At 41.7% G+C, this 27580-nt stretch overlaps 1 protein-coding gene and 1 long non-coding RNA gene across 3 annotated transcripts in view; one reads left to right on the forward strand and one right to left on the reverse strand.

Moving 5' to 3' along the window:
- LOC125617962 overlaps positions 1 to 4758 on the forward strand; it is a 31640-nt gene extending 26882 nt beyond the window's left edge. Inside the window, exon 2 of the long non-coding RNA XR_007349092.1 lies at positions 3560 to 4758. This is a non-coding gene — a long non-coding RNA (uncharacterized LOC125617962). The remainder of the gene's footprint in view (positions 1 to 3559) is intronic.
- The window catches only part of Aldh18a1 (aldehyde dehydrogenase 18 family member A1), a 40707-nt gene that overhangs the window by 5637 nt on the left and 7490 nt on the right, over positions 1 to 27580 (reverse strand). The window contains exons 3-15 of one of the 2 annotated variants that reach the window (XM_015494562.2): positions 23743 to 23957; positions 19888 to 20037; positions 19693 to 19797; positions 16131 to 16283; positions 15637 to 15727; positions 12891 to 13015; positions 11403 to 11547; positions 10643 to 10716; positions 9012 to 9105; positions 6053 to 6273; positions 3870 to 4007; positions 1447 to 1642; positions 1239 to 1360 (exon numbers count right to left, since the gene is read on the reverse strand). In XM_015494562.2, coding sequence (XP_015350048.1) covers positions 1239 to 1360; positions 1447 to 1642; positions 3870 to 4007; positions 6053 to 6273; positions 9012 to 9105; positions 10643 to 10716; positions 11403 to 11547; positions 12891 to 13015; positions 15637 to 15727; positions 16131 to 16283; positions 19693 to 19797; positions 19888 to 20037; positions 23743 to 23957 — 1829 coding nt within the window. Of the gene's footprint in view, positions 1 to 1238; positions 1361 to 1446; positions 1643 to 3869; positions 4008 to 6052; positions 6274 to 9011; positions 9106 to 10642; positions 10717 to 11402; positions 11548 to 12890; positions 13016 to 15636; positions 15728 to 16124; positions 16284 to 19692; positions 19798 to 19887; positions 20038 to 23742; positions 23958 to 27580 lie in introns of both variants that reach the window. The other variant, XM_015494561.2, reaches the window with a different exon arrangement.

Below are 27580 nucleotides of genomic sequence, written 5' to 3' on the forward strand. Positions count from 1 at the left end.
GTAGTATCTGTCTTGTTCTCACTGCTCCTGAGGTCTTGCCATGGTTTCCTATCTGGGACCCCATGTCCTCCAGGACTGGGTCAAACCATGTTCATCAGGGACTGGAGCCCTGAGCTTGAGCAAGTCACCCCACTGGGTTTGCTGCCTGCATATAAAGGTGCTGCAGGAAGTATACACATGGACTCATCTGGATTTTAGGAGATTCAAAGCAATCCTCATTTTTGATGACTTAAGGTATCAAGGGTCTGTCCACATAAGGACCAGGAGGATTTAGTCCTGGCCAAAGGAGTGTTTCCTGTGGTCTATCCAAATCACTGTGGTGCTTGGCATCCATAGGCATCCAATTAAACAGTCCACTAATGTAAAGTAAGCACTGTAACACGACTATCATGTGATCTAACTCCCCTTTACTCTGTAGGGTGCATTTTCATTTTCAAAACAATCCTTTCAGGTTCTAACTGGGACCATGCCACATTTATAAACAGATTGGAATCTTCCTTTTCAGTAAATGGAAGGAAGAGACACATGTCAGGGTCAAAGCCACCGAGGCCAGCAGGCACCTTCCCTCCGGCTGTGCAAGCTTATGCAATTCTGAAAGAGCACCATGACACTGGCTATCAAAGCTGAAATGCATCCATGCAGGAAGTTTAACAGATTGTCTATTTCACCTTGAGAATTTCCATTACTTTGCAATCATGAATTTAGGACACAGTATAAATTTATATTTGAAAATTACTGGATTTGGTTTGTTTCTAACCTTAACGACAAGATAGGAACATAATCCAGAGAGGACACTATACAAACTGTTGACTCCAAATATCATTATTGGTAACTAAAGACATGTGGGTGTGTGAATATATACAAAGTTTTGGTTTGAAAACATTTCTGCATGACCTTTTCAAATCAAATCCAAAAAAGAACATAAACAAACTTTAAACTTTGCCATCGAATAAAAGGTCGCTAAAAAGTGTCTACTCAGCACACTACCATGTGGTCTGTCTTTATCTCAGCACGGAACACAGCACTTTGTAATATAGCTACCTGTGCAGAGGTCTGGTCCACCCACTGGGCTGCAGGAGGGCAGGGTTGTTTTACTCACCCTTGTACTTAGCATAGCACTTTAGACATAGCACTGACTCAAAAGTACTGTTTCCTAAATTGACTTAAATGGTATGACAGTTGGTCCTGGTCTGGCCCATGAACGGGAGGTAACGTACTAGTCCTGTGGGTCTGTTTACCTGTTCCACTCTTAGCATGTCAATGATCTGGTCAAATAACGGTGTTCTCAGCAGATCCCGGTGGATTAACAAAGTCTCCAAAGCATTACAGGCGGCTGGGTATTCACATTTAGAGTCTCTGACTGCAAGAGGAGTAAAGAATTACTTCTAATTAACGTGATCCACAACTATCGCACCCTCACCACACAGGAGACCCCATCCGGCTCACCCAGTCTTGTGACCTTATCCACACTGGCCTCTGAATCCACATATAGGTGGCAGATCCCTTCACTGTGTCCCATCACTGGTATCCCCTTGGCAGCTTTCTGAATGTCTCTGACCAGCTGGGAAGAGCCACGTGGAATGATCAGATCTATCAATTTGTCTAGGCGGCAAAGATCTTCAACTTCTTCTCTGGTATTCACCTGAAAGTAAGATAAAGACAGACATTGTCTGGCCACACAAAATATAGGAATAGCAGCCCCCTCCCGCGCTTTTTAAAAAAATTTTTTTAGTTGTAGTTGGACACAATACCTTTATTTTATTTATTTGTATGTGGTGCTGAGGGTTGAACCCAGGGCTTTGCACGTGCTAGGTGAGCTCTCTACCGCTAAGCCACAATCCTAGCCTAACAGCTTCCCTTTTTATACATAAATGTCTGCATACCCTGAGAACCAAACCAGGTGCTGGGAAAACTTACTCTGAAAAGAAGCTTAAATATCTGATCATGGGAATTAAAATACTGTCCAGCAAAAACTACAGACCTGGAGCTATAGTCTCTGTTACAAAGCACGCAGCACACAACCTGTGCCTTACAGAGCTCAGAGTCTTATAGGGAAAGCAGGACTAGGCCACAACAGCCATCATACAGAGCAGATAATTTTTTAGATGCCAGAGGAGGTACTATGCTATCTGTGGAAGTTCAAGGTGGTACAGAGGGTGCCAGGCTAGGAGGGTCATTAAAGGAAGTGGCTGCTTTGAGGAAATGCTGTGTCTTGCTAGGGAGCCACAGGTCTCTGGGACTTTTGCATATAACCTTTCTGCTGGCATGCTGCCTGGACTCATTATAAAGAGCTTGTGTCAGGACACTGAGATTAATGGGCATTTTGCTTTCTCTTCTTGATTTTTAACCCCATCCAACTGATCACGTTACAACAAAAACATAAATGTATATGTGCCAGAATACTCCCAGCAACTTTATTCTGCATAGCCCCCAACTGGAAAGCACCCAAATACTCATCAACAGAAGAAAGGACGAACTGTAGTATATGCACGTAAATGGAATACACAGCTACGAGGAGGGGAAACTGCTGCTTGGTGCAATGATGTGGATGAAAGTCAAGGAGATAACGATGAACAAAAGACACAGAACATAAAAGAGCATTTTAGATGACTCCATTTTTATGAAGTTCAAGAATAGGTAAAAGTAATTAAATGTGACAGAAGTTAAAAAAAAAAGTGATTACCTTGTGCTGACAGTGAGGCACAGTAATTGGGAATCTCAGAAGAGAGCCTTCTGAGATGTTGGGGAGTGTGCTACATCTGGAGGTCATGTATGTGTACATGTGTGGATTAAGTCACAGAGTTGTTCATAACAGGATCTATATATTACTGCATGTATGTTACACATCAACAGGAAAAGAGGGAGGGAATCGATCTAGATCAGGATGTGCTAGAGTTGGGAACTATGTTCTTTCCACCTATCTATTTGCCGTAAGACAAACCCAGATTCTCATTCTTGAGCACGCAATGCAGCAGGTCTGCAGACATTCTCCCAGTGGCCAACAGAACCCAGGGATATTGGAAAAGGGGGTCTTGATGGATAGAGGGAGGGATGTGGAGGTGGTCTCAGTCCAAATTTTTTTTCGTATATATATATATTTTTAGTGGTAAATGGACAAAATACCTTTTTGTATTTATTCATTTTTATGTGGTGCTAAGGATCAAACCCAGTGCCTCACACGTGCTAGGCAAGTACTCTATACCACTGAGCCACAACCCAGTCCCCAAATTTACTCTATCATAGACTGGGTGCTCTGTGTCAATTCCTTTACTTCTGAGTCTGCTTTTTTCCAATCTAGAAAACACGCCTAATAATGAATGATAATTTCCTTATAGGGTTGTTGTGAGGATTAAAAAAGATAATAGATGAAAAGTACCTTACACACAGTAGGTACTCAATGAATTATAGCAATTACTGTCAAACTTCATTTGATATCTGAGGAGAGGGAGACAATGGTTGGTTAAAATGATGATGATAGTGATAATAACATGATCTCATTCTTACATGCTGCATGACAGTTTATGACATGTATATGTATCTCATCTGTCTTATAATACAGCAACGAGAAGAACCTGGGCCTCACACTCTAGGACTGGTATTCTCCATGAGCCAAACAAAGAGGGCTAATTGACATTCTTGGAAACCAGGAGTGCCAGGACACATCTGATGGGAGTGGCCTTCCCAAGCTATTGGCAATCTACCTGGTCCATCCAGCCACTGTAATGGCCAAATGTCTGCAAGCTCACAGCACCTGCTGCCACTCTGATCAAGCCTCCTATAGAAGTGTCTTGCCCCCATGGGGCCCAAGCTTTGCTTCAAACTCCCACCGATCTGATACGGCCTCACCTGGATCATTTCCAGGGACCTACCAGCTGTACAGCCTCCTTGACTCCATGGATTGAGAGGGCCTCCTGCGTCAGGAGGTGGAGAATCCGGTTGCTGTGTGCAGCCTCCTTCCCTCCTTTGAGTAATAAGCCATTACCACTTGCAATAGCCAAGGCTGCCACCTGCAGACCAGAGGGGAGAGCAGGGGATCAAAGGGAAAAAAAACAAGAGTGACAGTAATGTTAACATATTTTGGAGCACTTCATTTCAGAGCTATGCTCTCATTTTCACATCTGAGCGAATTAAATACCTGTTTTATGTCACATTATACTTAAGTCCAGAGAGGCCGGTGACTCTCCAAGGTCGTGTAATTTATAAAAGGCAGGGCTGGAGCCATCCTGAGGTGGTGACTTCAGAGCCAAATCACCTGGATCTCAGGAACCAAATGATAAGGCTTCCCCAGCACCACCAGCAATGCAGCCTGAGTTCAGAGGCCAGTCACTCAGCCCGCCTCCCAACTCTGGCTACTGTGAAAGAAATGTGTGCTCAGCTGGCTCTGCAGTGCTTGCTCCACCTGACTCAAGCTGAGGCAGCACCTCAGCTCTGGAATTGTTCTGAGGGCTCTAAATGGCTCAAGCTAGGAACCTCAGAGAAGACTAGAGCTCCAGCCAACCTCAGACAGCAACAGCAGAGACTGCTGAGCACATACTGTTTGGGGTCTGGGTAGGAAGTTAGGGCATCCAGGAGGAGGGTAGCTTCTTTATTAAAGCAGAGTTGATGACACCGACTTGATCATCCTAAGCCTGAAGCTTAATATTCTGAATTCTCATGGAATGAATTAAAATCTTCCTGCTTTTGTAAGGAAAGCAGGAAGGCACTTTACTAAAAAACTTGTCTGACCATGTTAATTTCCAGATTAGGGGTTCTTTTTTTTTTAAATATTTATTTTTTAGTTATAGGTGAACACAATATCTTCTTTTTATTTTTATGTGGTGCTGAGGATCGAACCCAGTGCTCACGCATGGTAGGCCAGTGCTCTACCTCTGAGCCACAACCCCAGCCCCAGATTAGGGGTTCTTAAACCATTTTTATTTGCTTATGTTGCTCATAGGTCCTTAATAAAGTTATGTAAACTTTCTCTAGATAAATGCACTGACATGGGGCATTCTGCATATAATTTTTAGGATTCACTGAGTCTGTGTTATCATACAGGTTAAGATCCCAGGTGGGGAGCCTCAGCTGAGAGGAAAGCTTACTTTTTATAAGAAACTAGCTGTGTAGAAGAGAAGAAGCAGAGACACTTGGTGAACACAGTTCACAAAGACTTGGGACCCATTTCTAATATCACAGGTGAGTTATGCGGTCACCACTGGGCTTTTTGGAAAGACAGCGATGTGAACAGAGGGGTGGTGTCCTCCGTGACGTGGAGGACTCTGATGAGCGAATTAAATACCAGTTTGAGGTCATGTCAGGGAGTACCCTCCACAGAGTATCTGGATCCCCCTGGTCCCTAATATTTTATACATATAGGTATTGGTTTTTTGTCTTAAATTAGAATTTCCCTTGGAGACTTTGGGGGTAGGGTGAAAAAAGAGCTGGTATCATACTGCTGACCATCCAGTGGGGAATCATTTCAGATTTCTGGGAGAATTAAAATCAAGTGAGGCTGCTCTCTAATGCCACCTTGTGTTTCCCAGCATGGCCACTTTCTGAACTTTCCTTAAAGACTTATATTCCAGTTTCCATTAACTACTGGAACTTCTTTTTCTAGGAGGTATACCCACAGGAAGACATGTGTGCCACTGATAACGAGGGCCTTCACATGGGCAAGGCCAGCTATTAGAAGAATAGATCATAGCAGGCTAGCAGGAGCCTTCGGTCAGAGAACAAAGTGCCCCATGAGCTAACATCTTTGGAAATTCCTCTCGCATTGTTATACAGTGGGTGCTCTGGGCTCCAGTAACAGCTGTACTCTTACAAGTACAGGAACACGGGCTTTTATAAGGTTTGGTTTCCTCAACTGTAAAATGAACCTATGAATACCTACTTTGGGGTTACCAGAACAATCAAGGACATAAATCTTGGACATTTCAAAAGTTATCTTTTTGGGTGGGGACCCCCCACCCTCCACACACACACAAATTATCTTTGGGAGACTTGTCTCCAGTACTGAAAACACATGCTTCCTCCAACTCCCACCCCCATTGGCAAGGCCTTTGTCACACACCTGGGGTAGACAGTCGGGGCGAGATTCAAAGATCACCAGTAGAACACCAATTGGGACTGTCACTTGCTCTAGTTCCAGGTTTTTGGCAATTCGGGTCCTGCGTAGAACACGTCCCACACTGTCCTGCGAGGAAGCTGCGATCTGCCGTAGTCCGATGGCCAGGCTGTTCAGTTTAGACGTGGAGAGGCTTAGACGCTTTAGCAGAGGGGCTGCAAGTCTCCCTGAAAAGATGTCAGGGATACGCGATGAAGTAGCAGATCTGCAGGCTGCAGCCACCGACATTTCTTGAATTTTACTGAACATGTGACATTGATCATGTCTGTTTCTGTGCAATGTCACATGTGTGGCATGCAGTTTACATGGCTTCTCCAGGGGGCAGTGTGGCAGTACATATCATCATGTAAAGGTGCATGTATCCAGACTCTTTGTGCCAGCAATCCTAGTTTCAGAAATTTGTCATTTGTGTGAGCAAGCCTACATGTGATAAGGATATGTACAATATCCTTTTATAATAGCAAGAAAGTGCATTCTACCTAAAAATGCAAACAACGGGCTACAATGCAGTTACCATAAATAATAAACATGTGCTATCTGACATGGAAAGTTATCTAGGGTACAGTTTGTGAAAAAGGCAAACTGTAACAGCATGTATGATACACTCCTTTTTGTTTTATTGGTACAAGGGATTGAACAAATGCATCCCCAGCTGAAACACTCCTATTTATCAAACAGTGCATCTCTACGTGTGCACAGGGAGACGCCCAGAAGGCAGCAAGAACTGTGATGATCCCTATTTTATCTTTCTATATTTTAGTTTTCTATAATGAGTGAATTATTTTTATAACCAGAAACAATGAAGATATTTTCTTCTAAAATAAAGTTAAAATTATGGTAGGTTCATATACAGAATTTTCTTTAAATACAATAGTATGTATAGTGTGATTCATTCTCTCTCTCTCTCTCTCTCTCTCTCTCACACACACACACACACACACACACACACACACACACGTTTATATGCTTGGGAAAACCATTTGGAATCACATATAACAAATTAATTACTGTGGTTAATGTTTGTTCATGAAAAATTTTCCTTTCTCTTTAATAGTCACACACACCAAGGTGAAAATAATAAAATATTTCTACTTTGGAGAGGAGGAATCAAACTTAAGAAAAAAATTAAACCATTCTACAAATCAATTATACTGTGAATAGCAATCAATCAATTTACTTTCTTTTACTTTTTTACATGTGATTAAAAACAAGTTTTAATTACAGTACATGTTAAACATTATATTCTAGGTTTTTTGCTTCACCATGCCAGTATGTTTTCCATGTTGTAAAAATTATCATTTTAGTCAATACTAAATATTCCATTGTGTTGATACAGCTTAATGCACTGAATGAAGCCTACGCAATTAGACACTTGGGGAGTTTCCAGTTTTTCAGTGCAATAAATAATCCTTCTCTAAGAATCTTTACATACAGAGCTGTTCTCTCCTCTTGAAATATTTTCTTAGGATCAATTCCATGAATTAGGATTACTGAGTCAAAGGGGATTACCATGCTCATGTATACCCAGGACTCTGTTCTTTTTTTTTAAAAATTTGTTGGGGGGTGCTGGGGATTAAACCTAGGAATACTCTACCACTGAGCTACTATCTGCTACTTCCTAGTCCTTTTTAGTCTTTATTTTGTGACAGGGTCTTGCTACATTGCCCAGGCTGGAAATGATCCTTGTCTCTCAGCCTCCCTAGTTGCTAGGATTGCAGGTGTGTACCTGTGTGTGTTTCCAGAGATATTATTGGGGTTGGAAGCCCAAGACCACCAAGAAGCTGTGTGATCCTGAGCAATAGCTTTAACCTTTGTGAGTCTTAACTATTTTACTAGTTAAAGTTAAAAGAATTGGGCATTATCAAAGATTTCTTCCATTTCTTAAAATCCATTCTGTGACTTTCCAATACTATGAACATTTGAAAAACTACAAGTAATCTCTAGAGGAAATTCTGAAACAATGCTTTGAAAGTGTTGTAAAGGAAGGACAGGGAGGCTGAGAAGCCCTGCAAGGTTTCTTTGATGGGAACACCATTCATCTGGATGTTTAAGTGAAGATTCACTTATTCAAGAGAAAAGGAAATTTAAAACCCCATAAAGTCAACTCCCATTATTTTAAGGCAGAAAAGACCAGAAGAAAAAGGAGAGGAAGAGCAAGGATCTCCCAGGCTCTACATATTTAGCTGTCTGTGACACGAGCACACCCATCTTGCTTGCTCAGGGCCATTTCTGGATGGCACCTGGTGCCAACTCTGAGAACTTCACACTGGTTAATAAACTAAGAGACAACCCATCTCTCATCAGAGTCTGAACCAACTATTTCTATGACTCTCTTATTTGCACAGTCCATCTGTGTTGGAATCCCAGGTCCACTGGTGGCCATATGGCTTTGAGAAAGTGTCAGCTTCCTGGAGCTTTGATTCCTCCTCTATAAAATGGAGATGACAAAGAGCAGCTCCTTCAGACATACTATGTTGTGAAGAATAAAGGCAATTCTGTTGGTGAAACCCTTAGCACAGCACCTGCTAATATACAAAGGCCTCAATAACCGCTGGTAGCTATTAGCTGAACATCTAAAGCACAGGGTTTCTCATTCTCCTTATCCGGGCCTGAAATCGCCATAAAAACCACAGCTCATGTGATCTATGGAAAACAGGAAAAGTCCTTTTGGGGGTCTTACTGAAATACATGGGGAAGAGGGAGGAATACTAAGAGTAGTTTGGAAAAAAAAAAAAAAACCCTAACCAGTACTAGCCATACAACCTCCATAAAATGATGCACAATATGTAATTGCTTCTATAACAATCTTACTTTTAGGCACACCTAAGAGTTACTGGTAAAACAAAGAACAACAATAAGGAGAATGAATACCTGCCCCCTGCCCCCCTCACGCACGACTCCTTACCCTCTGCCTCCTCCAGGTCTTTTTTGTTGGCCAACAGGATCTCATCCCGCTGGTCTGTCAACAGATCTGCCAGATGATGGATAATTTCTGCTCTCTAGAAGAAAGGCAAATTTAAGAAACCCAACAGATATGTTAATCCAAGAAGAACATACACCAGTTTTTTAAAATCTACTCTTCTAGGAATGTCTGTCCTTGCCCTGAAGCCAGGGTCAGCAGTGGCTGAAATCCTCCTTCCCACCATTCATTTCCCAACACTGCTCCCCTCGTTTTTCCAACCTTTCCTCACTCTCCTTTACCTTTTTTTTTTGGAGTATGTGGTACTGGGGATTGAACCCAGGGCCTTGTCCATGCAAGGCAAGCACTCTACCAACTGAACTATATCCCCAGCCCTCACTTCCCCTTTACTTCCCCCTCTTTTACCACTACTCATGACTAAATTAGTGAGTCATGGCCCAGTGTTGGAGGAGGTTGCAGGATGAATTATACAATTTATCCATGAGAAAGGGGCAGGCACTCTGATGATACATCTTTTTTTTTTTTTTAAATGTGGTGCTAAAGATGGAATCCAGTGCCTCCCATGTGCTAGGCAAGTGCTCTCCCACTGAGCCGCAACCCCAGTCCTGATGATACATCTTTACAGATTTAATTTCACTAGATAGTTTACTTCCCAGGTAATTTTTCATATCTGGCTTTTTTCTTTTCTTTTTTGGTACTAGGGATTGAACAGAGGCGTTTAACCAAGCCCCTGCCCCTTTTTGTTTATTTTTAGACAGGGTCTCACTAAGTTGCTTAGGGCCTTGCTGAGTTGCTGGAGCTAGTCTGGAACTTGTGATCCTCTTGCCTCAGCCTCCTGAGCCACTGGGATTATAGCGTGCACCACCATGCCTGGCTGGCTTTTCTTTCTTGTTATTTGATGTAATAAGTTGAAGGGGGAAAAACTCCAGTCCTAGGTGCTTGAAGAGATTCCAATCTTTGCCTACCAGACTGGGAGATGTGGCAAATGTGGTGATCACTGAGAATTGAGGAAAGTGGTTTCAGAGAGAAACTAGGCTCCTCCTTTGCTTTCTGTTTTGTACTTGTAATTATTTTAAATTCTCCTTTCTCAGGTCAACATGTTTCCCAGAAGAAACTTACATATATCACTCTCAAAACCATCCTCAATAATATAGTCCTAGGGAGCCGGCCTGGGCTTGTACCTGTCTGCCTTGCCATGTCCAGCCTCAGTGTGCTACTGTGATTCATTCAGGCCTGATTCATGTAGACTGGGCAGGGCGCCAACTATGGAGCAGTCTCAAGCTTCCATCTCCTAGGTAAGGTTGGTGATTGGGAATGGGTATGGAGAACTTTCCTACATTTTCCTGCCTATTATGTGACCATCCCCATGTCTCATTTTCATGCTTTCAATCAAAACATCATAATGATGTAAAGCTACCCTAGGCCTCAGCCAACAAAACACAAAAGGGAAAATAAATTTAAAGAAAAAAGGCAGAGTGAATCTGAATCAGACTTACACTTTGGAAAACTACATGGACACTAGGAATACAGGGGGGTCATCAAGCTTGACTGTTGTGCAAACAGTACAGCAAGACTCACTCTGAAAAACTAACAAAGCCATCAGCTGAGGATACTACCTGCTCAGGTTCTAATGTGGCCAACATCCTTCCTCCAGATCGAGCCATTTCGCCCTGCTGCTCAACGGTCGGGCCTATAAGAACACGTGCAAACATCAGATTGCGGTCAGCTTGGTTCTCACTTTCCCAACATGTGCACAGACTCATCACATGCAGAAGGAAAGCCTGGTGTCCTGGTGTGCTTGCTTCACATGTGGGATCACCATGACCAATAAAAGGGCAAAGGAATATGCCAAAGTAACTCTGGTATAGACACAGGAACTTGCCTATATTTCTGGGGTAGACAACATGCTTTAGGTATTCTAGAGTTCCTTCCAATTCCATTTTGGCTTTTTATTTTCTCATGTGTTTGTATTGGTGAGTGCAGATTATAAGGTAATTCTACCCAATGTGAACACTGGAGAGCACATGCCATATCTTATGCATCTTTGCATCTCTAGTGCTTGTTATTACCTGACATCCACTGCAGGACTAGCACATGTTTCTTGAAAAAACGGAAGTGTTTATTCTTTAACGTAGTGATTTTTGAGAGAACAGGAAGCCAACTAGGCAGGATAGATAGAATTTTACAAAAAAACAGCAAAACCCAATTTTGCAAAAAGTGTTTAAGACAATAGCAGATTTTATAATATTAGCACACTGATTATGTGATTTTGTGATCTGTAGTCCTAGAGTGATAGACTACACTTCAGTCTCATCTCAGCTGGGGTGTCACTAGCTACCATCTACTGGCTTCAGGACCTTATAAAGAACTACTTACCTGCAGGCTTTACTTCTGAAAAAAAGGTGCCAACTTTCTTTCCCTCCACGATGTCTGTGATGACATGTCCAGACACTTTGGGGTGGGTTCCATTGGCAATAACAACAGAAGTGCCACCTTGCAAAGCCCAGAGGGCTGCTTTCACCTAATGGGACAGGTTAGATCCAAAGATAAAATTCAGACCTACCACATTCACTTTAAGCTTATAAAAATATATCAAACACAATTTGACACTGAGCAACTTAAGTAAACGCAGGAATGTTATCAATAGCTCAGAACCTCTGGAAACACATGCTGCCCATGTTCTCTCCCCAGCCCAGTCCTGGCACATGTTGTCTGAAGAAGTAGTAACCTATTCTTTGTTTTAAGAACATTCTGTCTTTGTGACTCTCTGGTAGTGGACTGGTAACTTCTGGGTTTTAACTTCTTATGCCTCAACTTAGCAACAGCTCAGTGCACAGCCAGCAATTTGACCAGAGTTACTTTTTGCAAACAGGCTCTTGTCCTTATCTCTGTCATTGCTACATATGATGCTGTGCCTTTATGGCATAACTTCTTAGAACAGTTAATGGAAGAGAAAAATTTTGAAAAATAACACTAAAATATATTTGAGATGATAATAGTAGAAGATTTATGAATTGGGACAATCATATAGGCCCTGCCTTCAAGGAGTTTACAATATGAACACACTGTTTACATAATCTTTTTTTAAAAATTATTTTTTGGTTATAGGTGAACACAATATCTTTATTTTTTATTTTATGTGGTGCTGAGGATCGAACCCAGTGCCTCACGCATGCTAGGCATGCACTCTACCTCTGAGCCACAACCCCAGCCCAATGTTTATAAAATCTTAATAAAAAAAGATGCATATAGACATGATTAAACATAGGTATACAACACTCATTATCTATTTATTCATATTCAGATAAATGAAAAAAAATTTTTTTTGTAGTACTGGGTAATGAACCCAAGGGCACTCTTTCACTGAGTCATGTCCTCAGCCCTTTTTAAGAAATTTTTTTATTTTGAGGCAGGGTCTTGCTAAGCTGTTGATGTTGGCTTCAAACTTGTGCTCCTCCTGCCTCAGCTTCCTAAGTTGCTGGGATATATGTGTGAGCCACAGCTCCCAGCGATAAATGCGTATTTATGTGTATGTGTCTGGTATCTGAACCATTAGCCTTCAAATAATTTTAAAATTATAAAGAAAAAATACTGTTTTGGCTTTACAATTGCTGTTGACAGCTAGGCATGGTGGTGCACGCCTGCTGTAATCCCAGAGGCTTGGGAGGCTGAGGCAGGAGGATCATGAGTTCAAAGCCAGTCTTATCAAAAAGCAAGGCGCCAAAAAACTCAGTGAGACCCTGTCTCTAAATAAAATACAGAATAGGGCTGGGAATGTGGCTTAGTGGTGGAGTGTCCCTGGGTTCCATCCCTGGTACCCAAAACAAACAAAAATGCTGTAGAGTGTTAAGGCCCGATTCTTACCTTGGCTTCCATGCCGCCCATCCCTACTCTAGACTTGGTTCCAAATGTCACAGATTGCTGGTCTCCAGGATAAAATATATCAATGAGCTTTGCATCATCTGACCCTGGGGGGCTGTCAAAGAGGCCTAAAAAGTGGACAAGAGTCAATAATACTGCTTTGATGGAAGTGTGTGTCCCCCAGACAGGCCTCCCAGCACTAGCTATTAGTCTAGAAAACTACTGTGCTTTCTTGTACCCTTGGCACACAATTTATTGGCCCTGCTCAGACTCCATTAGGAAGTGTCTTCACCTCTGCCATCGCTATTTTTATCATGCTATACCTCAAGGACATAACTGAAAAAGAAGAGGGGCTCCTTCAGAAACAGTGTGGCAGCTATACACTATTTAACATGACCGTTTCCAAGCAGGAAGAAATGTGAAACAGGAACTCATTAACTCTAATTGTATCCTCTGAAACAGGCACTAATTTATCCTCCCCATTTTATGAGTGAGTAGTTTTTGAGGTTGGATTGAGTCAGAAAGAGAGCTCATGACTCTCAGCATTCACTCTGGATTTATCACCATAAAACATATGTCTCCATATGTAATTGAGTAAGGTGACATAAACTAGTTATGTGAAAGGTTACACATATCCAATGCAAGGTTAAAAACTCCCACAATTTGAAAAGGGGTACTAGCCTTGGAAGAAAAAAAAAAAAAGGTGGGGAGAAAACGAAGTCAACTCAGGACCTAGGGGGACAAGGGTAGGAAGGCAGTGCCCATGGCTGAGGGCAAAAGAGACTTCAGGTAGTGACATTTGGACTCTAAATCACTGCTTTTTCTGTGTCATGGTATACCTCTCCCCTCGTTTATCCCAGATATATAATACAACCCTGTTATATATACAACCTTTCTGGGGGAGTGAGGAAATCAGTGTCCAGCATAGAACAAAGCAGTGTAAAGCAAAAGCAGCAAATACAGGAAAAAGAAGAGTAAGCCTGCACAGCCTGTTAGCTCAGCTGCCACCCCATGGCTCTTTAGGATCCCAAGCTGGGTTCTTCCAAAAACTACAGTGCTATGAGATAACAGGCTAGGACTGTGAGGCTGGCTGTTAGGTTTCATGTAACAGTATGGGAAAGACTGGACAGTTCTAAGACAAATGAACCAGGCACGGAGGAGCTCCTACTATTCTGGAATTGTGCCCACTCCTTTCTCTCCCTTGCAGCAGCCTCTTGACCTCACCAACAGCATATTTAAAATTCTGACATTATTTTAAGAATCAACATTTGATGGACAGTCAATTAGATTCATTAACAGTAAGTCTGGAGATATTTGAAGCTGCATCAGAACAGTTTACTACAGTCGAGTTCAAACTGGTTCATAATGACCTCATAAACTCTCATCCTTTACCTTTCCAGGTAGTAAAGGAGAGAAGGGTGCAAGATTTTCCAACAGTATAAACTTACATTGGAAACTGACCTTAGCCAAACACTTGCTGTATGACTTGGGTATACTATTTAACTGATTCGAACTTAATTTTTTATTTATTTATTTTTTTTAAGCTATACATGACAGTAGAATGTATTTTGGTATATTATAAACACATGAAGCATAACTTATTCTAATTAGGATCCTATTCTTGTGGTTTGTACATCATGTGGTGTTACCCAGGTTGTATATTCAAATGCAAGGCTAGGAAAGTTATGTCTGATTAATTCATACTTGTTAAGGCTTAGATCTTAAATGTCCCCCAGAGCTCATGTATTGAAGGCTTGGACCCTAATGCAGCATTGTGAAGAGGTGGGGCCTCTGAGAAATGACAGACTCATGAGAATTCTGACCTCATGAATGGATTAGTCCACTTATGAACTGATAACTTAAAGAGCCATTAGAAGATGGCAGAAACGTTAGGAGGTGGGGCCTAGTTATAGAAAGTGGGTCACTGCATGCACTTGAAAGGTATCTCTCATCTCTGGCCCCTTCTTTCCTCACTCTGGTTCCTCATCAGAATGAAGTGAATAGCTTTGTTCCACCAATGTTCCCCACCATGTTGTTCTCCCTTGCCACAAGCCTAAAAGCAATAGAGGCAATCAAACATGGACTGAATTCTCTGAGACTATGAGCCAAAATAAATCTTTCCTTCTTTAAGTTGATTTTCTCCGGAATTTTGTCACAGTGATGGAAAGTGAATTAACATGATACTACAACATGAATGAACCTTGAAAACATTATGCTCAGTGAAAGAAGCCACCACAAAGGACCACACAGTGTATGATTCCATTTATATAGAGTGTTAATAACAGATAAATTCAGAGACAGAAAGTAGACTGGAGTTTGTCTAGGGCTTGAGAGTGTGGAAGGAAGTGGTGGGGAGGTGGGGGTGACTGCAGATGGGTGTGAGGTTTCTTGTCGGGGTGATGAATATATTCTACAATTGATTGTGGTGATGACTGCACAACTGTGTGAATATAACGAAGGTGTTGAACTGCAAAATTTAAACAGGTGAACTGTCTGTTATGTGAATTACATTTCTATAAAGCTGTTATAAAAAAGGGAAACTGAAAGCACCTGGAAATAGTATTTCAGCACTCAAACTGTATCTCCCAAACTTGCCCACCCTCTTTTGAGTCATAAAATCCCTTTGTTAGACCATATGGCTCAGAAAATAATGGCCCATAGTGAAAATAAAAAGATCAGAAGGACTCCAACAAGGAGGAAAACTCATTGCTCCCACATGCAGATAAAAGACAATGGCATCGCTGTGTACCTTCTACATCTGAAAGAACAATCAACAGGTCAGTTTTCATTTCCACAGCCAGGCGGGCGGCCAGGCTATCATTATCTTTAACACTAATAACCTAGAATGCAAGGAGGAAAGTCATGAGTGAGTAAGCCATACAGTCCAAAAAGAAATTCACAAAAGCATCCAGCAAGGCTCTGGCAGGCAAAACCAATGACCCCAGATACACAGGTGACAGTTCTTGCAGGCCCCTTTGTCTGCAAAACACAATACCTACTGGTGACCCCTTTTCCACACATGCAGACTTCTAGCCACGGAAATACAGAAGCCATGCTCACAGTACCATCTAAGTCTCTACAGCACCTCACCCTGGCTTTTGCAGCTATTGCTCTGCGATGCCAGCTTCTCTCCCACTTCTGCCATCTTGCTCAAGCCAAACTGGTAGTGTTAGTCCATGCAGCATAGCATGCATTAGTGTCTTCAGCATGCTTAACCCTTAGGAATACTCTACCCACATTTACCCCCTGGAGATCACTGTTGGGTTCAGCTGGGGGGACAACAGCATCATTTGTGTTGACAATGGGGACGATATTCATCCGGAGGAGCTCGTGAAGGGTCCCATTGAGGTTCCGGCGTTTTTGCTCATCATGGAAATCCAAGTTGGTCACTAAAATCTAAGGATTAAATAGATTAAAGGGATTAAGTACATTTTTTAAAAAATGCAGCAGGGAAGAGTATGATGAACTTCCCAGGAATGGCATTTAAAAAGATACTAAGAGTCGGGGACACCATACAGATTAGAATGAAACACACACCTCAGGGTGCGCAGTCGATATTTTAGAGAGCAAAAGAAGTTACAATCACCTGTAAGATTTAAGGATGCTACCAAATCTCATCCATTTACAAAATTAGGAACATTTATGAATCTACGAGGATATGGGATGGGTAATGATTATCCATTAAATTTTGAAATATCTCTGTATCCTAGCATCTTATTTAGGGCCTGGCCACAGAAGTCATTTACCTAATTGTGAATGAGTAAATGAATGGTTTACCCAGCTCTGAAAAACGTATTAGACCAAATAGAACAGGATATGTTGCTCTAAGTGAGAACATTACAGGAGTTAAGAAAGTCTGTGTTTGAGTATGTGGGATTAGTTTGAGAGGTTTATGGAGGTGAGTCTTCAGTTACAAGATGACAGAGGAGGGGCTGGGGTTGTGGCTCAGTGGTAGAGCGCCTGCCTGGCACATGTGAGGCACTGGGTTAGATCCTCAGCACCACATAAAAATAAATAATAAGATAAAAATATTGTGTCCATCTACAACTAAAAAAATATTTTAAAAAATGATGACAGAGAAGCAAGACACAACTTAGTGCAGGGAATAGGGTCAGTGCAGGGGACAGGGTCGGCGTAAGGCACTCACCGGTTGAGTGGAAAGCTGGCATCAAGGGTATCAGGGAATGTTTATCAGGAGAGAAAGGTGAATGAGGAAGACAGCAAGAATCTAAATAGTAGCAAATCCTGAGGCTCAAGAATAAATGTTTTAATACAATCCCTCTAATATTTAAGGGAGAGGGCCCTTGCTACATAAGGCAGGATGAAGTAGGAAAGGCTGAAGGCAGACAGCAAGGAGGGTACAGAAATGGTCAGATGGCCCCAGGGCCCTGGCATGATAACTGAGAAGAACTCAACAAAGCAGCAGCTCAATGACAAGTAAAGTGTAGGCGATAAAGAATGAGTGGTATGTGACTAAGGGAAACAATTTACTCATTCACTTGACAAAAAATTTGCTGAGCACCTCTGAAATGTCAGGCCTTGCACTAATGATAAAGCTAGGTACACACAACTGTAACCCAAGCGACTCAGGAGGATGAGGCAGAAGGACCGAAAGTCTGAGGCCAGCCTCAGCAAGTTAGTGAGAAATAAAAAAAGGCTAGGGATGAAGCTTAGTATGGAGCAACTGCCTAGTGTGTGTGAGGCCCAGGAGTCAATCCTCTCACCACTGGGGATAGTGGGGGTGGGGTGGGGTGAGATTGCTTGGGGGAAGGTAGAATGCAGCAGGTATTTATAAGGAAAGATCATAAATTCCTTTTCAGAAAAGTTTAGTTATGTAGGAAACAGAACTGGGTCAAAGCTGAACATATACATTCTAGACATTTTGGTGAAAAATCAACTACAAAAAATAAACATGTGTGAGAGGAGGTCTAAGGGTCCAGGGAAAATACCTGTCAAACAGTTTCACAGACAGGGGCTAGGGATCTGACTGCAAAGGTAGAAGAAAGCCCGACAGGAACAATCTGTGCTTTTCAACCAGGGCAATCATTGAGGTGTAACCTGGTTTTATTTCTACAAAGAAAAAATAAGTCATTGCAATCGTACTTGTTTAAGCCTTAACCTGGGAAATAACTTGCTGCATATTTTCAAAGCCACTAATAATGGTCTTTAATATAGGATTAATAAAGAAAATAAGAAACCACAGGATAAAGTGCAAAGGGCAACAATTGCTAAGACTGTGAGGTGGTGGTGGGGGGGGGGTTGGGCAAAAGCATGAGTGAGGCGGCCCAGGAACTAGCGCTTAGAAATTGGAGGGAGTAGAGTTCTTGCACCTCAATATTAATGCAATAACTGATACTCAGTGACTTTCAAGGCTGTCATTTTAAACAAAGCAGGACAAAAACAAACTCTTGCATCAATTTTGGGAAAAAAAGAAAATAGCTCAAAGTATAGCTCCTGGACCTATTTCCTCTCCTACTTGGGGAGCTGTGCAGGAGGACCATTTGAGCACATAAATTTGAAACCAGCCAGACAAAATAGCAAGACCCCGTTTCAAAGAAACAAAAGCCAGAAAACTAAAACTGTCATTAGACTGGGGAGAACATGACCACAACCTTCTGTTTCAAGTTACTTACTCAAGGACACACTGGCATAACATCAGAACATGGACGACAACTATGAAAATGATGGAGAATCAGAAAAAGCAATAGGAAAGAAGCAAAACAAAACAATGCATATATAATACTATCAACTGTATAAAATTATATTCCTATAAATGGTAGGATCATAGGCAGCATAGGAGTTTTAAAATAATTTGGGGATTAAGATTTTCCCCCCATTGTATTGTGAAGCAACTACTGCTAAATGTTTCTCTTTAGAGTATAGCTGTAAAGTTGATTAAATGTAAAACTGAAAAAACAATCAGGTAATTTAGGTAAAATTTTCTGAAATAATGTAGAAAAAAGTATTATTATTATTACTATTTAAATATTATTAATAAATAACTAAACATCCCATGAGGACTAGAACCATGTCTGATTTGTTCATAACAGTATTCCCAATGCATATTAGAGTGCTTGGTGTACCATAGGTGCTCAATATTTGATGAACAAATGACAAACCAATGATCAGCATTTATTTACCTTCAATGCCTAACAGATATCTATTATAAAAGGCAACCAGTCTTATTTTTCTCTCATATGTGGAAGCTAGAGAGAAAAATGAAAAAGGGACCTTATGAAAAAAGAAGGGAGGACAATAGGGTACAGGACAGTCAGGCAGAGGAAGGAGAGGAGGATTGTGGGAATAAAATTGATCCAATTATATTACATGCCAGTACAAATATGTCACAAATGAATCCCGCTATTAAGTATAATTATTATGCATCAGTAAAGAATCAAGAAAAAAGCCAAGTAGTCACAAAGAGAAGCCATCTGAAGTAAAAGAGGCCAATGTAGGTATCCCAACTTTCCTGTGTTCAGAAATATTTGCATTTGTAGTAGTTCTAGATAATAAGAACTAACACTTATTGAGAATGTATTATGTTCCAGGCACTAAATACTTTTATATATGTTTCTCAATGATTCCTTCCAAACACCCTCAAGTATATACTGGTTACCCTCATTTTTCAGAAAAGGAAATTAAGGCACAGACATAAAGACTTTGTCTAGAAGTGCCAAGCAGCAGGTGGAAGCAAGTGAAGCTCACATTACCACGACAACTGGCTTCAGAGCCCTGCTCATAAGCCCCTTGCTTTATAAGAATTACCCTCACAGTCCCACACCCCTGGGGAAGCCCAGCCTCTTACCTGGGCAGCGCAGATGCTGTACTGGGTAAACATGGCCTCATACAAGGCCATCAGCCCACTCTGACCCGCAGCTGCACAGGCTCGTGCCTCTAAGACTGGAATTGCCTGTAACATATGATTTAGACAAGGTGTGACTGGGAATGAGGGAAGAAGACCTGAGGACTCAGGTTACTGGGTTGGGGAAGCAGCGCTCACCATCTCTTTCAGCTGGTTCTGCCCTGAGTGGAGGGCCTGCCGCACACTTTGAGACAAAAGGATCTCATGACGTAAGCGCTGCTTGCCAAAGGCTACGGCTCCACTGGTTACCAATATCATCTCTCGGCCCTGATTCTGCAGCACTGATACCTGGCATTGAAGATGGAAAAAACACAAGTCACTGTACTTTCTCCTTTCTTCAAGAGATATCCAGGGAGGGTGGATGAGAGTGGATCCCAATGCACTGGCCTGGCTCTGGAAAAACCACACAAGTTGCTGGCTAAAATCAGATTCCTACATGCTGCTTTGAATTTCTGGTTAGTATATGGCAGACAGAAATGACAGATTCATTATAAGGGGATTCTGGTATGTATCCAGGTTTGGCATCTACAGGACTTGAGATCTGCAGGGAGTCTGTAATGCAGAAGGCCTACTTACTGCAGGAGATAAGGCCCAGAACAGAAGTCTGGAGCGATCGACTGCAATGTAGAACCTTCTCAGATTCCAAGGCTAGACCTGGAGAGATGTGGTGATGCTTGGAGCACATCTGATCTCTGTGGGTCACCCCTGCATACGCTAACAGCAGATGCTTACCCTACTCTGCAATCGGCCTAAAACCAGTTGTGGCCTCTTTGTGTCCTACCTAGGATAGAACCACATGAAAGACACAAAAACTCAAGAGGCAACAGAGTCAATACTTCTACTTCGAACTTGTCCATTAGTCCTAATGCTCCAACCTTCTTGCCTGTTTCAGGAACTCACTGAGAGCTGGAACAAATCATGATTTAAAATATTAAGTTTTTAACTTTAGAAAATTTCATATTTAATCCAAGCGGTAACAATGGTATTATGTTCCAACACTCAGTTTTAATAACTACCTCCCATGACCAATTTTCTACTCTCCAATAACGTCTCTATACTCCCACCACTGTATTAATAAAAATCCCAGGCCCTACACGTTATTTCTGTAAATGTCTTTGTAGTAGTCATCAAAAGACAGGGAATGCATATAAAACTATTACCACCATCTAAAACATTTTAATGAATTCCTTCATATCAAATAGTCAGTGTTCGCATTTCCCCAACTTTTTTTTTTTTTTAGCTTGCTCAAACTAAAATGCAAATTAAGCCCATACATTGCAGGAAGGTAAAATGCCTCTTGACTTAGTTCAGAGGTTCCCCTCTGTCATTTTCTCCCTTTCATAGCTTTTTATTAAACTGAGTTGCTCACGCTTTAGGACTTCCCAGCCTACATTTTCCTAGTTGTGTCCATATGGTATTGTTTAACACTGAGCTCTGAGCTGGCCTGTAATCCCAGTGCCTTGGAAGGCTGAGAATCCTAAGTTAGAGCCAGCTTCAACAACTTAGACCCTGTCTCAAAATAAAAATAAAAAGGGCTGGGTCGTGGCTCAGTGGCAAAGTGCCCCTGGGTTCAATTCCTAGTATCAAAAGCAAAAAAATTAAAAAATAAAAATAAAAATTTGAGCTGTAGCTCTTGTAGACTGCTGTTAGGTATAGACCCTACCCTCCTTTTTCAGTTAATTCTCTTTGGACTGAGGTGTACACAGACATCAAGGGGATATACATAAGGCCTGGGTGTCTCTCTTTTTAGCAGCTGTTACTGATCATTGCCAAGATCCTTTATTTCATTTGGGTTTGCAAAATGTTGATATTATAATCCAACCATTTCTTTTTCATTCATGGGCTGGAATATTTTCATAAAAGGAAACTCTTTAATCAGGTATTTAGTTACCTTGAGGTAGTTTGTTGATGAAAAGCAGGACACATGTGTGACTTTCCCTGTACTTACCTATTTTCAAAATACTCAGTAAGTTCTCTAGCACCCTCTAAAGATGACAAATAAATTTTTAAAGTATAAACTTTTAAAAAATATTTCATTGTATTACATAAATTACCATTTTTGAAGTTCAAACTATCCCCTCTTTGGCCAATGGAAGCCACCTTAAATTGGCTCCTGAGTCCATCTAACATGATTGGATGATTTGGACTAAAGAATTGACTCTCCATACCAGGCACTGTCCTGATTGCTAGAGTGCTTCCATGAGGTCCTAGGTGACCCTAAAAGGGGAACTGATAGCCTAAGTAAACCTTTATCATTTTCATCAAGTTTCTTCTCTGCTCAAAATCTTCAATCTGCTTTTGAGACCGAACCCAAACTCCCCTACTTACTCCAGAGCCCTGCCTATTGGAATGACTGACCTATATTTTCCATTCCCCTTGAAGAACCCACCATCCATACTTCTAAGCTCACCTCTTCCCTGGTCCCTCTCTGTCTTCCACCTGGAATCCACTTTTAGAGAGTTTCTCTTCCACAGAACCATGAGGCTATAAAACCCCAGGGACACCAGTCACACTGTGCATTCAGCAGTGTGGAACTTTTCCCCTTCATTGGCACAAACTCGACCAGCCATCAAGGCTCACGCTGAGTGCCTTGTAAGAAGCCCCAACAACAACCACACTCTCATCTGACTTTCCCATCTCTGGACCTGCCACTCACTGTTATTCGGGTTCACTCATTTGGATATTTACTGCCTTGAACTACTATGGAACTGTTTGGGGAGTCCCGGTTCTGGCTTCCCTGGGCCAGAGACATAACAGAGCCTCAATGTAGTTCCTTGTTATGACTTGAATGTTCCCCCCCGCTCCCCAAAGCATATGCTGTGGAAACTCTATGCAACAGTGTTGGGAGTCACGAAATGTTCCAACACCACGAATGGATTAACGCAATTATTAAAGGGCTTGAAGCGGCATGTTCAATTTCTTGCTCTCTTTGCCCTTCCACCATAAAACAATGCAGCAACAAACCCTCCCAGATGTTGTCCCCTGACCTTAAGACTTCCCAGCCTCCAGGACCACTGGCCAAATAAATTTGTGTATTATAAATGATCTGATCTGTGGTATTTTGTTATATCAGCATAAAATGGACTAATATATTTGTTGATAAATATTTGTTAAAATGAACTGATCTGATGGACTCAATCCAGGTAGCACTTTTGATAACTTCCTGGTACAGCAAATATAAGAAAATTCCATCAAGTTTTAGGTTAGCAGTTTCCTAATATCAATTCCACAGTTTCCTAATACCAATTCCTCAGGAAAGATTTTGTTGTTGTTGTTTTGTATTGGGGCACTTAACCACTGAGCCATATCCCTGGCCCTTTTTTATGTTTTAGAGACAGGGTTTCACTGAGTTGCTTAGGACCTTGCTAAGTTGCTGAGGCTGGCTTTGAACCAGTAATCCTCCTGCCTCAGCCTCCCAAGCCACTGAGATTATAGGTGTGTGCCATGGTGCCCAACAGGAAAGATGTTTTTTAAAAAGTGAAAATATGATTTTGGAGCACAGAGAGGCATTGCAGCTAGAGAAGAGGTCTAGCTTATCTCTGGGATGTCTGGATGACTGTTTTTTACCTCAAACCAGCAAAACAAAAAAAGGAAGCTCAGTATTTATTTATACATGTCCACTGGGATTCTCAATCCTGAATATATATCAGAGTCACCTGGGAAACTTTAAAAACAGATGCATGCACTCCACTCGAGATACTTATCAAAGGGTTGGGAGTGAAACCCAGGCCCCTCCAGGCTCCTCAGATGATTCCAACACATAGCCAGGATTAAGAATCTCTCTCACACAGAGCTCCTTCTCTAAGAAGCCTGGAGGATGAAATGCATAACATCAACTCTATTCCTTGTCTTCTCCTTTCTTGCCCTGGGATGCTATCTCCTGCTGGCATCTATACCGCCAGAAAAGAGAGTTTTGAGACAAGTCGTTATAGTGGAACCAACAACTTTAAGACCCTATTTTGGTTCAGCAGAATTTTCCACCTTGGCAATTACCTGCTCAACAATAGACGCAAGGCGCCCCAGTGCCAGGCCACACTCATCCCCTCGGGTCACCACGGCACTGCCGAGTTTCACCACGATTCTCTTGGCATGCTTCAGCTCACTGCGGTGGGCAAAAGACTTGCCATGGGTACGACTGAGGGGTACAGTGATAAAGGGGATGTTGCTCCAATAACGAACATGTCTGATGGCTGAAGGCTGGACACGATCTGCAGCCCCCGAAAAAAGTCAAATGCAAGACAAAAAGAAAGACACAGAATAATTTTTCAAGAAAAAGAGGGCACGTAGTATTAACCAGTTGAGCCACTAAAAAGTAGCTTTATCATTACTGAGTGAAACCAGTATGCCAAAAATATATCTAGCATGTTCTCAGTGTAGTGCTGTATGGAGTTTACACTCAGTACACAGGTCACAGGCAAACACTGCTGATGACTAGTATAAATGAAACAATCTTCCCGAAGAAACATTGATAGAACACAACAAAAGTCTTAAGAAGGTTCAATCTGGGCTCGGGATGTGGCTCAAGCGGTGGCGCGCTCGCCTGGTGTGCGTGCGGCCCGGGTTCGATCCTCAGCACCACATACAAACAAAGATGTTGTGTCTGCCGAAGACTGAAGAATAAATATTAAAAATTTAAAAAAAAAGAAGGCTCAATCTTCTGATCTAGAAATTCCATGTTCATAAATTTATTCTAAGGAATAAGTCAGAGATGTGAAAACAAAGAGCTGTGTCAGAAGCTGTTCATCAGAATGGATAGGAAAAACCAGAGTAAATGTCCAAAGAAAAGGGGAGAAAGATTAACATATTTAGAATTTTTTAAAAGTGCTCATGATATATGGGTTTCATGTATATATGTCTAAATGTACAGAAAAGGACAAATAAGTCAAAATATTAATATTTTATTTCTGGTGGGATTATGGGAGATTTAAAATTTCTTCCTTCATCCTTTCTTATGTTTTTCAAATTTATGCAATAAAAATGCATTGCTTTCATAATCAGAAAAATATGTGCTTCTGAAGAAACCACACCATTATAAAAAGAGGGAGAGTCTGAATATCAAAAGACATTAAAGATTTGGTAATCAGTATGAATAATAAAAAAATATCATAACTAATCCACGTACAATTTTCTCTCTGACATGACAGCATGAATCCTGATGCCTGTAACAATGATAAAAGAAGCACTGCTTCTCAAGAAAGAGCAAAGTTGTAGTCAGATAATTTCTTTCTGTCCCATTGGATATCTGCTCCTAAACAATCTTATCCTGGTTCTTTTTCTTGTAACACTGTAAAAGATTGCTAAAGGATATCTGCATAAAGCCAAAAGTAGAAAAGAGAAAAGTTGAATGTCAGGCAAGAACTCCTTCCCTATTTTTCATGGGCCCAACTCCTGTTTCTCAAATTAACACTTCCCCATGTATCAGCTGGGCACAGTGCCACCAGTTAAAAGACTGTCTTTCTTTCTCAGTTATATATAAGCATGTAACTAAATTCTGGCTTATGAGATACGTGGGACTTCTAGGAACTTCCCTTTATTCATCCTGCTGCTTGGAACATGGGTATGAACGTTGGATCACAAACATCCATTTGGGACCACAAGAGAACATTAGAACTGTGAAGCAATCAGGGGAAAGAAGCACACCCCCAATGACTCCACAGAGCTGCTCTGGCAACCCTGGACGGCCTTCTTCCTTAGGGCTGCCAGCCTCCCCTCAAGGAAAAAGACAGAGACATGCACTTCTATCCTGCTGGAGCTGTTATGTGAGTTTCACGTGGCACACACCTAATTTAACTGGCCAGAAGGAGTGCTTAGGCAGGAAAGCAGGGCCTGGGCAGGAGAGGAGATGCTGACAGTAGATAGGGGTGGGGTCCCACAGCAAACAGATCTTCCCTTAGTGGAACTCCCTGACAGCAAGAAGAGAACAAGATAGGCAACATGGGTTCTCTCTTGGCAGGACTAAACTTTATTCCTTACAAAGAGTTAAGTTCTCTACACACTATTATAGGCAACAAATAAATATTTGAATGAATTACTTTAAAAAAAAAAATTGTCCCAAGTCACTGTTTGGACCATTCAGAGTAATTACCCTCACTTGAATCAGCCATTATTTACAGACAAATTTCTCTGCCTCTGCCTCCACTAAGTGCTTCCCTAACCATATCCTCGCTTCCACCCTCGTTCTCTAGGCTGTAACAACAGTATTAAAGCAGGCAGAAGCGCATTCTCACAGCCTAGAAGATTCTTGTATTTTCTTCTCCCCCAGGCTCCTTCCACACAAATAGAATAAAGAGCACGTTCAACAAAGTAGTATAGAGTCCTTTCTTCCTTCCCTTAAATAATGATTTTTTTAAAAAAAATTTTAGTTGTTGATGGACCTTTATTTTATTCATTTATTTATATGTGGTGCTGAGAATTGAACCCAGTGCTTCACACATGTGAGGCACGCTCTACCACTGAGCCACAACCTCAGCCCGCAAATGATGATTTTTTTTAAAGTAACTATTTCAGGTTTGTGGGGATTCCAGAAATACCATCCGACTTTTTCCACAATAGGCTTGCAGGTGAGTTTCTGGCACAAGCTGCTTGCTTAGTAGGGATCCTCTGGGATAGAACCAGGGCTCTGGCACCCTTGCTGGAACCACGATGTACTATGGTTTCCTGCTGGGGCATCCCTGGAAACAAAGGACCAGTGTGTTTTTAGGGTACCTTTTTCTTAAAATTAGGTTATCAATATAGGTACCTGTCTTAGTCTTAAGGAATATTATTCTAAGGGACAGGGGAAAGATCAAACAATCTATCTATCAAGGCATAAAAGTTGTACACATGATGATTTGGCCTCAGCAACCTGATAGAGAGAAGGGTGGTGAAGGAAGAGACTTCACTTCCTTGGATCTGAATCTGGGGTCAAGACCTAGGATCATCGATATGGTGTTTGCAGAGCTCAGAGCTCCATCAAGTATCATGTGCCTCTATGGCAGCTATGAGTTCTAAGCCTATTGGTTATTTGTCTCTCCTGACCACTGCAGGGCTGTTGTATCCTGAAAGGGTATAAACATGGGTGGGGAGGCCTCCTAGAGCACATTAGGTGCACAGGTGTGGCCAGCAGGTCAGCCGGGGTGATCAAATGGCAGAAACCAATCAGAATCTAGCAGACAGGCTAGCACGAAGGAGACTTCTGACCTACAGCCTCTATCAACAGAGGAAGTTGGCACAGCTTGGTGCCAGGCAATCAAGGGTCATTCTGGCTACAGCAACTGGATTACAGTAGATTGAGGATGACAAGGTTCAAGAAGGGGTCACAATTATCAGCAAGGTTTCAAACAGATAAAAACTCAGTCAAGTCCAGGGAGTCTTAGCATCAAGGAGAGCTTCATGTGACCCAGGGCCTCTTGGGTTTCCTGTTGAACACTGTTTACCTTCCATGGATATAAAGGTCCAGAAATCTAGGGACAAGATCAGAAAGTGCCTCCTTCACCAGCTCAGATGCCCATCAACAGATGTGTGGATAAAGAAAACGTGGTCTATATACACAACAGAGCTTTACTCAGCCATAAAGGAGGATGAAATATGTCATTTACTGTAAATGGGTAGAACTGGAGAACACGATGATAAGTGAAATAAGCCAGATTCACAAAGTCCCGGGTCAAATATTTTCTCTCAAATGGAAGCTAGAGAGTGGTTGGGTCAGAGAGGGAGAGAGATAATGTGAGAGAGGGAGAGAAAGAGAAAGAAAAGGAATAAAAAAAGAATCTCATGAAAATAGAATGGAGACCAACAGAGTGGAGAAAGGGGATCAGGAGGGAAGGAGGAGGAGAGAGCATGGGGAAGTACT

Source organism: Marmota marmota, unplaced genomic scaffold, assembly GCF_001458135.2.
Source record: "Marmota marmota marmota unplaced genomic scaffold, marMar, whole genome shotgun sequence".
In the NCBI taxonomy this organism is placed as follows: Eukaryota; Metazoa; Chordata; class Mammalia; order Rodentia; family Sciuridae; genus Marmota; species Marmota marmota.